Source organism: Argiope bruennichi, chromosome 8, assembly GCF_947563725.1.
Source record: "Argiope bruennichi chromosome 8, qqArgBrue1.1, whole genome shotgun sequence".
Taxonomy (NCBI): domain Eukaryota; kingdom Metazoa; phylum Arthropoda; class Arachnida; order Araneae; family Araneidae; genus Argiope; species Argiope bruennichi.
Window position 1 is genome coordinate 88802274 of NC_079158.1, and position 15183 is coordinate 88817456.

The 15183-nt window shown below is 27.6% G+C and overlaps 1 protein-coding gene across 1 annotated transcript in view; it reads right to left on the reverse strand.

The window, feature by feature from the left end:
- Positions 1-15183, reverse strand: part of LOC129981306 (cell adhesion molecule Dscam2-like) — a 493597-nt gene that overhangs the window by 39186 nt on the left and 439228 nt on the right. The window contains exons 20-22 of the mRNA XM_056092083.1: positions 14563-14856; positions 8830-9000; positions 4583-4812 (exon numbers count right to left, since the gene is read on the reverse strand). Of these exons, the coding sequence (XP_055948058.1) occupies positions 4583-4812; positions 8830-9000; positions 14563-14856 (695 nt within the window). The remainder of the gene's footprint in view (positions 1-4582; positions 4813-8829; positions 9001-14562; positions 14857-15183) is intronic.

Below are 15183 nucleotides of genomic sequence, written 5' to 3' on the forward strand. Positions count from 1 at the left end.
TAACTAGAGTTTTTAATGAAAGCACCTCAAGAAAAATACTTATAACTCGAGAAATATCTCGAATATTGACAACATCTTGGTATCGTTTGAAAGATAAAGGATCAGAGAACATTATTAATCAATAAAATTATTCGATATTTTCAACGATTTTCGAAGTTTCAAGTGTGTACATACACCTTAATCTTGAGTATAATGTAGAAATCTTATTCTAAAGCACCTATGCTAAACTCTAATTCTTAATTGGGGCTCATTGCCTTCATAGAGACATTAGCTCTCACTTGAGATACTAAGAAATAGCATTTGTTTGATATAACTGGGAAAGCGCATCACTCTCATATCCATACTGAAAGAAAAAAGATTTTCCTACTGAAAAAGAGCAATTGATTAGATTAACTGTGCAGCAAAATGATATAAGAAATTTGTGCAATCGGTTTCTAATGCGATCTGATAATGTAGATTTCTTAAATAATGTTTGGAACAAATAATATTTATAAGGTAAGAGGGTTCAATCACATTTTACAAGCCACTACACAGTTTTTTGCCTTTTAAATTTTTATTATTTTTTAATCTCTGCATTAAATATTTTGTTATGTTCGCAGTTATGTTCGCTTCCTCTAAGAAATTTTAAGAATTTTGCTTAAAAATTATTTGCTTTTATCTGAATGAAATGCTGTAATGAAGAATTTACTAAATATTAAATAAAATTCTCTTGTTTTTAATATAGCTGAACTTGGACTTTTTAACAAGGATGAGTAATCATCTAAAATTCACATAATATGACATTCTGAAAAATTATTCTCATATATTATTTTTGGATTATTTATCGAAAAAGGCATAAAATTATTTCATATAGCTTAAAACGCTATAGCTTAACTTTTAAATGTAATGTATGAGAATAGTTAAATTTAAATTATTTCTTCAAAGTTTTGATTTCTAAAACTATCAGAAGAAAAATAATCATTTTTAACAAAGCCTATACTTAACATATTTAATTAAATTAATAAAAGTTAATTACTAAAGTTCCTCGATTCCTTTGAAGATTAATTTCATTAGCTCAACTAATGAAATTAATCTTCAAAAATAATAATCTGAGAAATGTATGAAAGAATCTCATCTTTAATTAAAATGGATTTTGAGCAATTTTTAATAATTCGGAATGGAATTGCTATTGAAAATTTTATATCACGGTGTAAAAAATGTATGAACTCGCTCTATTTCGTTTTTATAAAGCTAGCTTATTTACATAATACGATCTCTACATTTGAATAACCTTTCGTTTATATTATCATTTTACTAAGCAACGATTATCATTTTAGAAAGTAACGATATTCGGAATGTATTGTAATTTAATCATTTTTCTGAATATATTCAAATATAGCAGTTCAATCATTATCATTCTGTTGCTTGAGAAGTTCATACAATGACATATCAATCTAACTAAATATATAATAAAATTGCAATGTCTACTAGTTTATGGTATTTCTATAAAAATAACTTCTTCCGTGAAATCGTGCACAAATTGTCACGCTTTTATCGAAAAGGCCGAAAAAAAATTCCAATGATCATACACAGTATATATATTTTTGTAATATAAACAATACATCTAAATTAGGTATAGACCTGTATAATATCTTATGAAATTAAAATCTGCAAAAAGATTTCCTTATAATATATGAAACGACTTTTTAAATATTTAAAATCCCATGAACAAGCGTAAAAAATATAATTCATGAGAAAGCAAACATAATCAGGTGATTCAAAGAATAAGCGAATATTGACTAAATTATTCGTTTAGTTTGATAATATGCATACAAAAATATTAATTTTACCGGTGAATAAATCTAAATAAGCCATTTCTAATAATAAAAGCGAATAATATAAATTTTCAGAGGAAGCTATTTTCATATCAAATAAAATCTCAAAATGTTGATTTTTTGGGTGAATTATTTGGATGAACAAAAAATATTTTATATTCGCTTATAATTTTTATACTATTGAAATGTCGCAAGAATCTTTAAACTTCCTGAAATTTCTATAAATTTATTACTTAAATAAACTTTTACAATTTAGTATTATATTTAAGAATGCATCTTTATAATTTCGTAGAAAAGTTTAATTCACTCAAATAAATTTATTTACATTTTAATTTTAAAATGATTTTTTTTTTTGTAGAATTTAGAAAAAAATTCGGAAATGCTTTTAAAATTATTTCATAGGTATTTGTGATGCTAATATTGCAAATCGAATTCTGAGGCAATAATTTTTATCGTTTTTATATAGCAGAAAATTACAAACATTTTTTTTAATGTACCGCTTTTAAAATATGGTTATTTCAATTTACATCATAACAACCCATAACAGCATAAAATTCGTAACTCATAGTTATGATTTTCTTATAATACTTTCCAGCCTTTAGAATATACAACAACAACGTGTATACATTGTACAATATTTTGTGCCAATAGAGCTAATTCATGTGAATAATATAAGCTCTTCACTTTATATCCAATTAAGCTCCATTTTAGTTATCGCATGATTTTTATAAAATTTATATTAGTATAAATTTATAATATTGCTTTCCTGTTCATAAGTTTCCTGTTAAGAAATATTGTTTTACAGTAATTTTAATGATTTTAAACAGATGTCGAATGAATGGTCCTAGGTCTTCCTGATCGTATGGCGACAATTCTGGCGACAAAAATTAAAGAAAATATTAGAGAATATTTTAAATAATTTCATTTTTGATTCGAGTTCCATTGTCTCTGTAAAATATTCAATTCCCTATTAAGCAATCTGTAAAAAGTGCAAACTCGCAGACAAGAGTGAGTAGAAGAGTCAAGGGATGTGAGTAGTTGAGAGAAATCTCTCGTTGGAGTGTTGATCTTTCGTGATTTCTTTTTAAGTTCTTTATGCTTTTATGGTTGTTTATTACAAATATGTTGCTTGCGTTTTGATGTTTTGTGTTATTTTTTATCTATATTTTGTGTGTTTCCTTTTCATGCTGGATAATGCTACATTATTTGATATTGAGCTTGCTGAAATTGTCAGAGCCTGAAAACAGATCTTCGGTATTTTCATAATAATATTTTTCGCAATGATTTTACTTCCTAAATGGATAAAAGTCATGCAGTTTAAGAGGAGGAAATAAGTATATATTGATGATTTATTTTGTTTGAATTTATATTGTAGAAATATCTCCTGAGGGATATCCTTCTGATTTTCCCTAGTTATATGAGACTTATTATGAATTAGATTAAATATTTATCATAACAAATAAAGGATTTGCTCTTTTTTTCTTACATTTCATATTTTTGTTTAAAAAATAATTAAACTAAGAATTTAAGCATATTATGTAAAAATAAGAATTAAATAATTTAGAATAGATAGAGCTTGAATGTTTTAGAATAGCAATAAAGATATAATAATTATTATTCCAATAGTATATTAAATATATTGATTATGCGCAAATCAGAATATTTATTCTTAGAAATCTAGAATATCAACACAGTAATTTTCTCGATGATGGAATTTTAAATGACTGTTTATAATATAAATGTGAACATAAAATAAAAGTGACTTTTAGCACTTGCTAATTTTCACTTTTCTGCACATGTGCTTAATTCCCTGATAAGACGGAAGTATTTTGAGTTGTTTAGATAGCTAAGAATGAAAGTATTAGAAAAAAAGGCTATAAACTAAAAGAAATGTGTATAAAAGTATCTAAACAAATGTTTTCATCAGTGTATTTAAAACAAAAATTAGTTTATGATAAAAGCATTGAAGCCAATACAAAAATCCTAAAAACGGGACAAGCAGAAAACAATAGCAGAAGATTATAAAGTCACAATGAATATCACAAGAAAAAAATATGTACTCATTATAAAAGTGTATTTATGATGTAATTTTAATTTCTTACTGCAAATACGATTATGATTTCGATTAATTAAACCTTTTATACTTGCGCTTCTCCTTATTACAACTTCGAATTTTTAGATAAAAAATATTTTTTATTGAATTAAGATAATAGTATTTTTTAAATGATTTTGTATGCGCAATTCATTTTTTTTCCTTTGAGTGAAAATTAAAACAATGTAAGCAATGTTTTTCAATTAATAAAAATCCCTGCAATTAAATTTACAAAATTTTTAAGAACAAAAGAATATATAAACCTCATTACACCAATGTTTCAGTGCAAATACCAAAATCAATTACAGAAGTTAAATATATACATTCGGTTTCACGCTATTTTGGTGGTGCCAATTTCTTTTTTTTAATTTTTAAGTACTAATATAAAAAAATCAACTATACATTTAACTTGAGCAGGAATTGCTTAGTTCCATCATCCAGGCTGCAGATGCAATCAATGCAATAATATAACAAAGTTCATTATTTGAATTATTTAAATTTTAGTTACATAATGTACATCTGCATCCAATTTACTCGTTTCATTCTATTTCATTTATCAATTTAATTCATTTCCTTCCGATGTCTTAAATTCCACATCCATCACGTTCCTTTCAGCGTCACCTTCAATTAATGAATTCTGTGCAAATATTAAATTCAATTAAATCTGCAAACTTACTCTCCGCGGAGGATGTGGAACATTATACGTATAACCGCTTCTCGTACTTCCAAAAGTCCCAACGTTCTGTTCATTTCCAGATCCAGGAAGAATGCAGTGCTCGCGGTTGTAACCAGAAACTCGGCTAGTTGTGTAAGGTGCAGGTAAGTATGTAGGTTCTTGCCCAGCGTCGTATGTCACTGACAGTGGGACATTTTCTGCTTTAATGGGATCTCTTCCATCTGAATCATCTGAAAGTTAAATATATTTTGTGAAACTTGAGGATAATTTTATTTCACACAAACTTGTAATGTCCAATTTTTACGCCTTTTATTTAGATATGGATTTTTATTGTTTTTATTTTAATATGCAACATACAATTAATGTAAATCTCTTTCATGATTTTGAAAAGTTTATTTGCCTGAGTATCTTCCAGTTTCGTTTGTTTTCTAAATAAGTTTTTAAAAATATGAAAATATTTAAACAAAGAATGCGACATTGACTAACGTCTTCATTTTTTAAAAAAATTACAAGCAATTTTAACGTTATATGCCATGTGAAAAAAGTAGAAGGACAGTCATATTTTGATCCTATTTATTTAAATTGTTTTTCTAAGCTGTTTGATTATATTTTATTTATTTTAAATGAGTAATTTTTATCATCCATTAATGGAATTTGAAAAAAGCAGTACTTAAAAATATTCAGTGCTTGAAAAAAGTAAAAGCATACATACTAAAATAATTATTTTGAAAGTTATTGTAAAACTTAAAATTCAGCGCTTCGTTCTTTTTAACTGCTATTGCCAAAAAGCATTCTATTTTAAGGAAAGCTGTCGTTATCATCTTTTTCAAAATGTCTAGAGGGATAACCTTCAAGTAAGTTTCAAAATTTCAAATTGTCGAATACAAAAATTACGACAAATATGTGAGAGAGACAGCACACAAGCTTGATACCAGCCCAAATACTGTTTCGAATTTCAGAAGTAATCATAACAATCAGGGGACCAAAAAGAAAATTGGCAGATATAAAATATTGACGTATCATGATGATTTTTTTTTCTTTTTGAAATTAAATAAAAAGCAGATGAAAGTGCTGTCAAACCTCAATCATATATGTTTAAAGAAGAACTGTCTACAAATATATAAAAAGATATTTAAAAGTTCAGATTAAAAAAAAAAGGAAGCACCTTCCTAAATGGACTGAATTGAATACCGATTGCAGTGGACTAAACATCAAAGGCTCTCGAGTTCAGAATCAACATCCATTATATTTTCTTATAAGATAAAATTAAATTTAAATGGCCAGATGGCAGCCAATTCTCTTGGCGTTGTCTCGGTTAAGAAGAAAGAAATTATGCCATCCAATATATAGGAGCAAAGAGTTTAACGGTTTGATTGGTTGGTTGGTTGTGAGTTTTAGTGGCGCAAGAGCCAACCTTGGCTAAACTGCGCCTACGGTTTGATTGGCAATCGGGTGTTTCTGAGAGGTAAGAAACACTAGGCCTCTCAGAAGCCTAGTGTTTCTCATTGGCAAACAGAAACGTACAGACACAGACTATATCTAAATCTTCGTTTTATATTTCCATCCGCAATGAGCTGGCGGGAATAACTGGATTTTTCCAGATGATGGAGCATCAATGGATTCAGCAAATGGGGTTAAAAATTGCTTTGCAGCAAACAATGTTCAGGTTCTGCCTAGCCAGCTTAAAGTCCTATGTCAACATTGTAGCGACCATATGGATAAAGATTGTTCGTCACGTTTATGGGGAGGCAATCGGTTTGAGACTGCAGCTGAGTTTCTGACTGTCATGAATGATGTATGAGAAGATTTTTGCTGAACAGAATTTTAAACTTTATAGGATTTGATACCAAACCGAATTTTTGAAGTAATCAGAGCAAATGGTTTAAGAATTCCCTATTAATAAGACTTTTACTTACACTATTTAGAAGCGACCTTTTACTTTTATCTGAGAGCATTAAGTATTCAAAACTGCTTTTGTATTGCATTTTTTTTTTTTTTTTTTTTTTGCTTTTGCTTCAAGTTTTTGATATAATCAATTATTTGTGAGTAGGTCTTTATAGTCTTGCGTATTAAACTGTTCTGAAAAAAATTCAGTGTTCTTCATTTAACTAAAAACAATATTGTGTCTAGGGATTGCAATACCGGACCAAGATTTCAATACCGGTATTCGGTATTTTTTAAATCTTAATACCGGGATACCGGTTTTAATACCGGTATTAGAAATTTTGGAAAAAGAAAGAAAACACTGGTGTTTCTTTTTTTATTTGCCAGTTTTGTTAGAGAGTGTAAATATCACAAAAAATACTTTGTAACTTATAAATTACAACAGTATATAATCACAAAAAAGGAAAGAAACATCTTATTTATTTAAATCACAAAAAAAGTGTAAATATCATTATTCAGTTTGTGGTACTATTACAAATTTTTGAAATGTGATCTAAAAAAACGTAATGCATCCATTGTACTGTCAATAAGCTTGAAAAGTAATTTTGAGTAAAAATTACCAGCTGTCGGAAACGCTCTTTCGGCATCTACGCTAGTGGGTAGTTACTGTTACCAATGCGCGATATACTTTTTTTTTCCAAGTATTTACCTCTACATCCCTCATCTTCAAATAAATCGATTTCTCGTCGGATGGTTTTGGATGTAGCTGATTTCTGTATTGTATTTTGGTTCGTTGGAATTTTTTTATTTATTGTTAATTTTAATTTTTGTTCAAGAGACAATTCCTTTTCACTATCGACAGTAGTGACATCATAATCTTCGATAATTGAACCGAATCCTGAATGTGGATAGGTTTGTGGGAAAAAATTTTTTTAGAAACTTTACTCTAACTTAATCAGATTTGAATTGGTTATTTCCTTTTCTTCTTTTCATTTTCATTTTAAAAATCATTAGAATTATGTAAATACCATAAGACATTTTCTATTTCGGTATGCCTTTCTTCTGTGCGATTTTTCAATGTAATATAGTTGGAATCCGAAGTTTCTATATCCACAGTATTTGGATTCTTCTGTTCTTTATATTTTTGGTATAATACATCTAGTACTCCTAATTGAATTCCATGTGCGTAGCACAACTGCTGATTTGCACCAATCAACTTTCTAACTTTTTTCATAATTGTTGCTCCATTGTCGTTATGGATACAATATTTTCTTTCAGGGATAATCCATGTTTCGCTAATCTAGATTTAAGCAATTAATTAAGCCATTAATTAGCTAATTAATTTCGTCCATTAGGGAGACATAAAAACAAAAACGTATACTATATTGCTATGTTCGCGATACCTGAACATATAGTGGAGACAATTTTAAAAATTTCTAGTAAATACCGAAAAACCGGTATTTAAACTTGTGAATACCGGTATTACAAAATTGTACAAATGGCTCAAAATACCAGTATTCGGTATCCCGGTATACCGGTATTGCAATCCCTAATTGTGTCCCTCTACTTTTTTCACACTGTGTATATCACTCTTCAGACAGAAAGAGCTACCAGATTCAAGAAAGATATAAAATCTATGCATATAGCAAAATTATGATTTTTCAAAAAATAATATATCAAAGTGTTATATTACCTTTTTCTGTATTTATTTAAAAATATTAATACCATATGTATATACAATGATGGATATTTTTGATTGACATTTTTTTTTTACATCTCAAGCAATGTTTGTGCACAGAAATTAAAGGTATATAGGATTCCATATCTTAAACTGAATTGTCGTTCGGATATATTATATTAAAACAGTTGTAAGCTGAATTCGGCATACAAATGAATGTATTAAAATGTTATCTATTAAAAAAATGCCATCATTCGAGATCTGAGCAAACTTCTTACTCGTACTGCTGATTAAAGGCTTTGCATAAGTAATAGATTCTATAGAAATTTTATATAATACCATGAATGCTTGTTTACCATAATATTCCAAAACTATTCTCACTTTAATTTATAATTGATTGCTTGATTGTCTTTTTAAAACACAAAGACCAATATTGGAAAAGTTGTGCCTTATTACTTGTTAATAAATCTATTGGTTAATAACATGAACAAATTCATGCACGAATTTGTACTATTTTTATAAGAATAAATTGAATTAGGGAAGTATTCCCAGTGCTTCCTCATAAAGCTCTTATAATAACCAACTAATATCAGAACTTTTATTGATGTCTTTAGCATTATTTTGAAAGAAAACAGCTGCACTTAGTTCTGCAGGAAAAGAAAACAAGACGAAAACTTTCCCTTACTGTTCTGTGTCCTCTGCACTGTCCCAGAAGTCCGCCTTCTTGTAATAAAACAAACTGCAAATAGGACGACGAATAACACAATGATGGAACTGACTACTGGGACTGTGATTGTCAGATGGCGGTAGAAAGATCCACTCATATCGCTTACTTTGGAGGGCCTGGGTGGATACTCTGGAATAGAACAAGGCACTTTATTTTCACTACGAATGATAAATCATTGCTTATAACATTATGTCTGAAGTCTATATATCATAATTAAGTGGGGATAAAACAAAGCACTCGACTAAAATCCTATACATCTTCCGGGCATTCATGCATTTTAGTTAGACGTGAAGAGAATATCCACTTGAAAAATGTCCATATATTATCCCTTAAAAGGATGAGAGTTATGGAGCATTCCATCTAGTTGCTATAAACTAGATGTTAAAAATGACTTATTTCATAATTGCTGATGATTCATAATTAGAAAGAAGTTTTGAAAATTAAGGTTAAGTAATTACATAAAAGGCAATGTTTGTTTGTTTTTTTTAAATCTAGAAAAGAATGAAGTACAGAAAATGAATAAATGCTACTATTCAAAAAATGAGCAACGATAATACTTAAGAAAATGAAGGTTTATATCTTTAATTGCTTAAAAATGTCGAATTTATGTCATTATATAATTTAAAATTTATAAACGTATTAAAGTAAATTCCATTTTTTTATCTTAGGTCAAATAGTTTCTCCAATCTTATAATGCACATTTTTGAATTATTTTCTGTTATAGTACTTTCCATCTGCATTCCATTGATATATCAGAAATTTCAATTTTATTATCAAAATAATTTTTAAACAGATACACATGAGTGTTATTTTGAAAATAAAATTTCTAATATACAAAATATTTTAATGCTCTCCTTGTTATATCTTTTTAATCATATTAATATAATATATAATAAAATCTGCATGATGAGTATTCATAATCAAAATAAATATTCCTTTAGTCTTAATAAATAATAGACGTTTTTCTATTTCAATTCATTTCAATTTCAGTTCATAGAGGTTTTTCAGTTGGTCAATTGATATTTACAAAACTGTCAATATTTATTGATCAACTTACCAAACTGTAAAAGATATTCAATACAGGATAATCCATAAATTTGTGTTTTTCAACAAGATGAAAGATTTGTTTAATGATTAATTTAAAAATACATAATATGATTAACATATATGTTCACATCTTACATAAGTATTCGAAGAATAACAAGTAAGCTGTTAAGCTATCAGGAATTGTGAGTCTATATAATGTATGATTATTTGATTTCTTTATACCAATAAATTGAAAAAGTTTTTATTAAATATGTGTAATATAAAAATATGTCTCATTAGTTTAAGAAAACAATTATAAATTTCACGAAATTTGAAGTCTGTTGCCATAATTTCGGATCCTAAATATATTTTTCATATCTTAAGTATACACTGAATTAAAAGAAATTAAAATTAATTCTTAGAAAATAAATAACAATATAGCGAAAAAAACGATAAATAAAACAAAAATTAATGTAAACTCTTATTTCTAGATTCATTTTTTAAAGTAACATCATTATTCTTTATGTTATTCCCTATAATCAGGTTAAGTGATGACATTTATATTAAAAGTTTTCTTTAAAATATTTAACTTGAAGATCATTTAAATTATTTCAAAATTGAACACTTTCTTAAAATTGCCATATTAAACGGAAATTTTAATTTATATTCATTTTTAAATAAACGCAAAAAAAAATTAGTCATCTTAAATTCGATGAACTATTTATGTAAAAATATAATAAGTGTATCATTAAACTGGTTAATTTGTTTGCATCATCATCATTCCCTGAATCTACGGGTAATGTGTGGCATTCATTTTGTTTAATATTACTGACAAGTAAACAACTAAAATGATTGCTTCTCTGTAATTGCAAAACTTTCAAACAAAATATCTATTAAAATTAATTGTTTCAAATAATTTAAGATTGTTTAATGCATATGTTCATAAATAAAATAATGTATTAATATATAATTTTTTCCTGAATTTAAATTTTAGAAAATATTTATTGATTTAAAGTTATATATTCATAAGTAAAACAACTGACTAAAAATGAAATGACGGAAATGTTTATTTATTTGATATGATTCAATAAATTAAAAAATCACGCGTGGATAATAATAACTAATTTGCTGTTTTTTTAGATATTTATCAAGGTGGTGAAATAATAATAGGAATCAAATGATTATTTTAGTTCTTCTATTTTTTTTGTTTTTCTCTAATTCTTAAGCAGGGAACTAATTTCAACATCAATATTTCGTATACATAAGTTCCCACTCTTGTTTTCTTCTAGTAGCTTACACGTTTTACCTCTTTAGCATGCTAAGATTTAAATGCAAATTTAATTTTAAAATAAAATATATAGTAATAATTCCCTACATATATTTATTTTATTCCGTTTAACAGCTTTAAATAAATTTTTAAATATACTAATTCTAGCATTCGTAGTTTGTGCAACATTCATGGTGGCGCAGTGTCCCATTATTTGCTAGTTTGAGTGAATTTTTCATACGTTATACCTTTCCAAAAGGAGCACTTTCTTCGGATGATTTGTTCCGTTTAAAACAAATTAAAAACAAAACTTAATGGATTTTCCTATTGCATAAAGTAAAAACATTACTTTAAAATAAACATATCGCATCATCGTGGCTTATACTGCGTGCTACGACTGACATCTTGACAGATTCATCTTGTGTGACTGACAAATCGGGGGAAAAGCCAGAATGTGACGTCAATGTCAGAATTTCCTTCTACTCGTTCAAATAACGGGGAAAAATTATGTTGTTTTAGATTGCTTTTTTCCAGAAGAATATTTACTAGAAAAAGCTATAATATTTTGAAAAGTTCTATAATTTATATTTCAATTATTTTTAGCAGGAGTTTTAACATGAATTTTTCCAGTAATTAAGTATTTTTTTTTATTTTTATTTTTTATTTATCAAAAATAATTTCCCTTCTAAAATTTTGTAAAATACTCTAAAATTATTTATAGAATGAATATCTTTATCCTGTAATATATATTATTCAGTTCATCAAAGTTATTCAACCAAATGAATAATAAATCTTTTCTTCAAAAAATGGAATTGTGATATAGCTTTCTTTTTCTAGCATTTCTGTGCACTCTACCTTGATTATAATTGAAAAGAATTACCTTATTAAACTCATTAAAACTAAATCAAATGTCTTCTAAAAGTGTTAAAATCATTTATCGATCACGATATGTGATCGCATGTGCATTCGTGAGTCGTAGAATAACTTCAAGCCGTTTGAATGTAACTTAAAATGCTGCAACCTATCACTTCTTCGAATGGCGATAATGTATTTAATTCGTAAATATTGCAAAATGTATTTTATTTGTGATCAGTGTGATAATAATTCATTTCAAACTGTTTAGGAGATGTCTGTTGCAACCTACCACTTCTCCTCCCAATGCCAAAATCATCCATAAGCTGGATTGAGAAATATTGAAAACTTCAACCTGATACACACAACTCCAAAATATATGTGAGAGAATACTCGGTGAGCTTAAACCAGTACTTGTAAAGGCAATGATTCAGGGATTATAGAAACTTGATGATAAAAACTGAGCTGATACAAGAATACAAAAGCTGATAGCACGTTATAATGGGCTTAAGGTTTATGTCCATTCCGCTGCACAACCGAGTACGCTCTACATCCAGATGACTGCCAGCGAGACACAAATTTTTGTAAATGATTGTTGCGCCAACAAGAAGTCGATTATGCTTTAATTGCACAAGTATAAGATGAAGCATTCTTCACACATAATGAGGTGTTGAATAGCCACAACCGTCGTATACAATCAGAGTCCAATTTTCATGCAATACACCGTCAGAGATATCAGGTTCGCTGGTTATAAACGTGTGGTCTGGTATATTAAGAAATCACATGAATAGACCATATCTTTGCTAAACGATTCATTGGACATCAGTACTTGGTACTTTTTCATGATATATTAACCGATTTCCTGAATGAAACACCCTTAGCTGCAATACATAGTCTATGGTAATAAAATGGTAAATCCCCGGTCCAATTCAGCAATCCTGAACGTGATTGCAGGGACCATTCTGAACCTCTTCCTACATAAGCCTACGGAAATGTCAATGTTCATATTTCCAATATTTTTTTCTCTCAATAGATATGATCTTACACTTTTCTCACATATTTTTTTGATAACTATGTATTCTAATCAACAATTTTCCTGTACTCAAGTAATTAATCTGATTGTGCAGAGTTTGGGGGTCTTGGTGGGACGCCGTATATTACAGCGCTAATATTTGTATTAGACGAAATGCATGATATCTATAACTCAGTTTAGTAATTTGAATTGTCCGTGTTAATTTCCTTTAAATGGATATTAATCTATTTCACAGCCCTTTGAAAATAATATAGATTCTTTTCAAACAAAAATATCCATTATCTTAGCTTAATATTCTATAAAATCGTTATGATTTAATTTCTTCTATTGTTTTAGTATTTATAAGCATTTTAAATGATATTTAACTCTTTAGAATTTGTATAGAACATTTTAAAAGTGAATTCAAGAATCTAATCCTAAATACTCTAACTACTTAGGGTTGTGATTCATATATTTAATTTATTTTTTATTTAATTTCAAAAGAATGACCAAATAATTTTTTCAATATCGCCTCAACGCGATTGAATAAATATGCAGTAATTAAATCAATGTAAAACATTGCTGTAAAGTGAACTTTAAAATATCTATAATAATTTATTAAAATTAAACTAAGAAATTTTATATTTATGAAACTGATATCACAAGAGAGACTTCCTTTAAAATTTAATGTTTAATAAAAGTGTCTGAAAGTACAATATTTTACCCCACATTTATAAAGAAGAAACGATGAAATTTTGATTGATTTTTGGTTGAAAATTTTCACAAATTTTGAAAACTCATTTTTCAGTTTTCGCACGTATTACTGAAAAAGAAACCGCTTTCTCAAATTTAGGCTCAATGGTTAACTATGCGAAGAATTTGAAATGTTTCCAACCATCATTGGTTGTTTATGTTACTGTACTTTACAAAAAAAAATAACTTTCTAAATTAGGAACGTTTTTATTATTTCATTTTTAATGCAGAATGGAAATTTCTGCAATTACTTCATTGCAATTTTTGAACAAACCATAAAAAGGTGAATTTTCATTGTTTTTTTCTGGATTAATCATTCGAAAACTGCTAAAACTGAAAAATGAAATATTTTGATATTTTAAATATAAAAAGAGGAAATTTCATAGATATTTTCTGTATTGATACTTCGAAAACTGGAAACATGTCATGGGAATTATATGATTTAATCCATATGAAATTTGGGCTAATAAATCTTGATTTAAATCTTAAAAATAAAATTTAATTTAATTTCTTTCTTATTTTGTCGAAGGAAATCCAAATTTATATTAATAATTAATCTTATCTTTAAACGTTTTAATATAAAGAGAGAGATAATTATATATACACACACGTACATATATAAGATAAATTTAATAAAATGCTGGTTATGTATAATTATCGTACTACTCACTTTCCTTTTAGCTTATATATATAAATAAATAAATCATATTATCCAATAATATTTTCCAATCAATCTCCTACAATAAATCATATTATCCAATAAAAAAAAGGCATAACTTACCTCCTGATAGAGTCAAAGTTGCAAATTTATATTCCGCATCAGTTGAACCTGCATCATTTCTAGCTGTTATCAGCAATGAATACCAAGATCCTGGACTTAAATCTGTTATCGTGATGTTGTTTTGCTCAGGAATGACATTGTTGCTGACCAAAGTCCATTCTTGTTGCCCATTAGGTCTATATTGTATGACAAAAAAGCATATAGGGCAACCTCCGTTGTGCCAACTATTCAAATTGATATTTAATGCTGTGGAGTTCACGGACAAAAGCAGTCTCTTTTCTGGGGCGATTGGAGCTGAAAGAAGATGAGAAATTTGAAAATAGGCAACTGTTGTTATTAAAAAATGAATATTAATTAAAATTGATCAAGAAATTTAAATGTAAATCATTTCTTTGTATGTCTTTAATAATTTGAATATGACTTCAAATAATTCAACTATGCAGAATGAAAAAAATTTCTTTAAATAACTGAGATAATACAGAATTGCATAACTTCATCAATACATAACTCTATTTTAAATTTTTTTCGTAAAGTGTATGGCAAAAATAATTAAAAAATATAAATAAATAAAGCGTAAGATTTCGATAAAATAGCGTCAAACATAGAAAATATACAATGCGT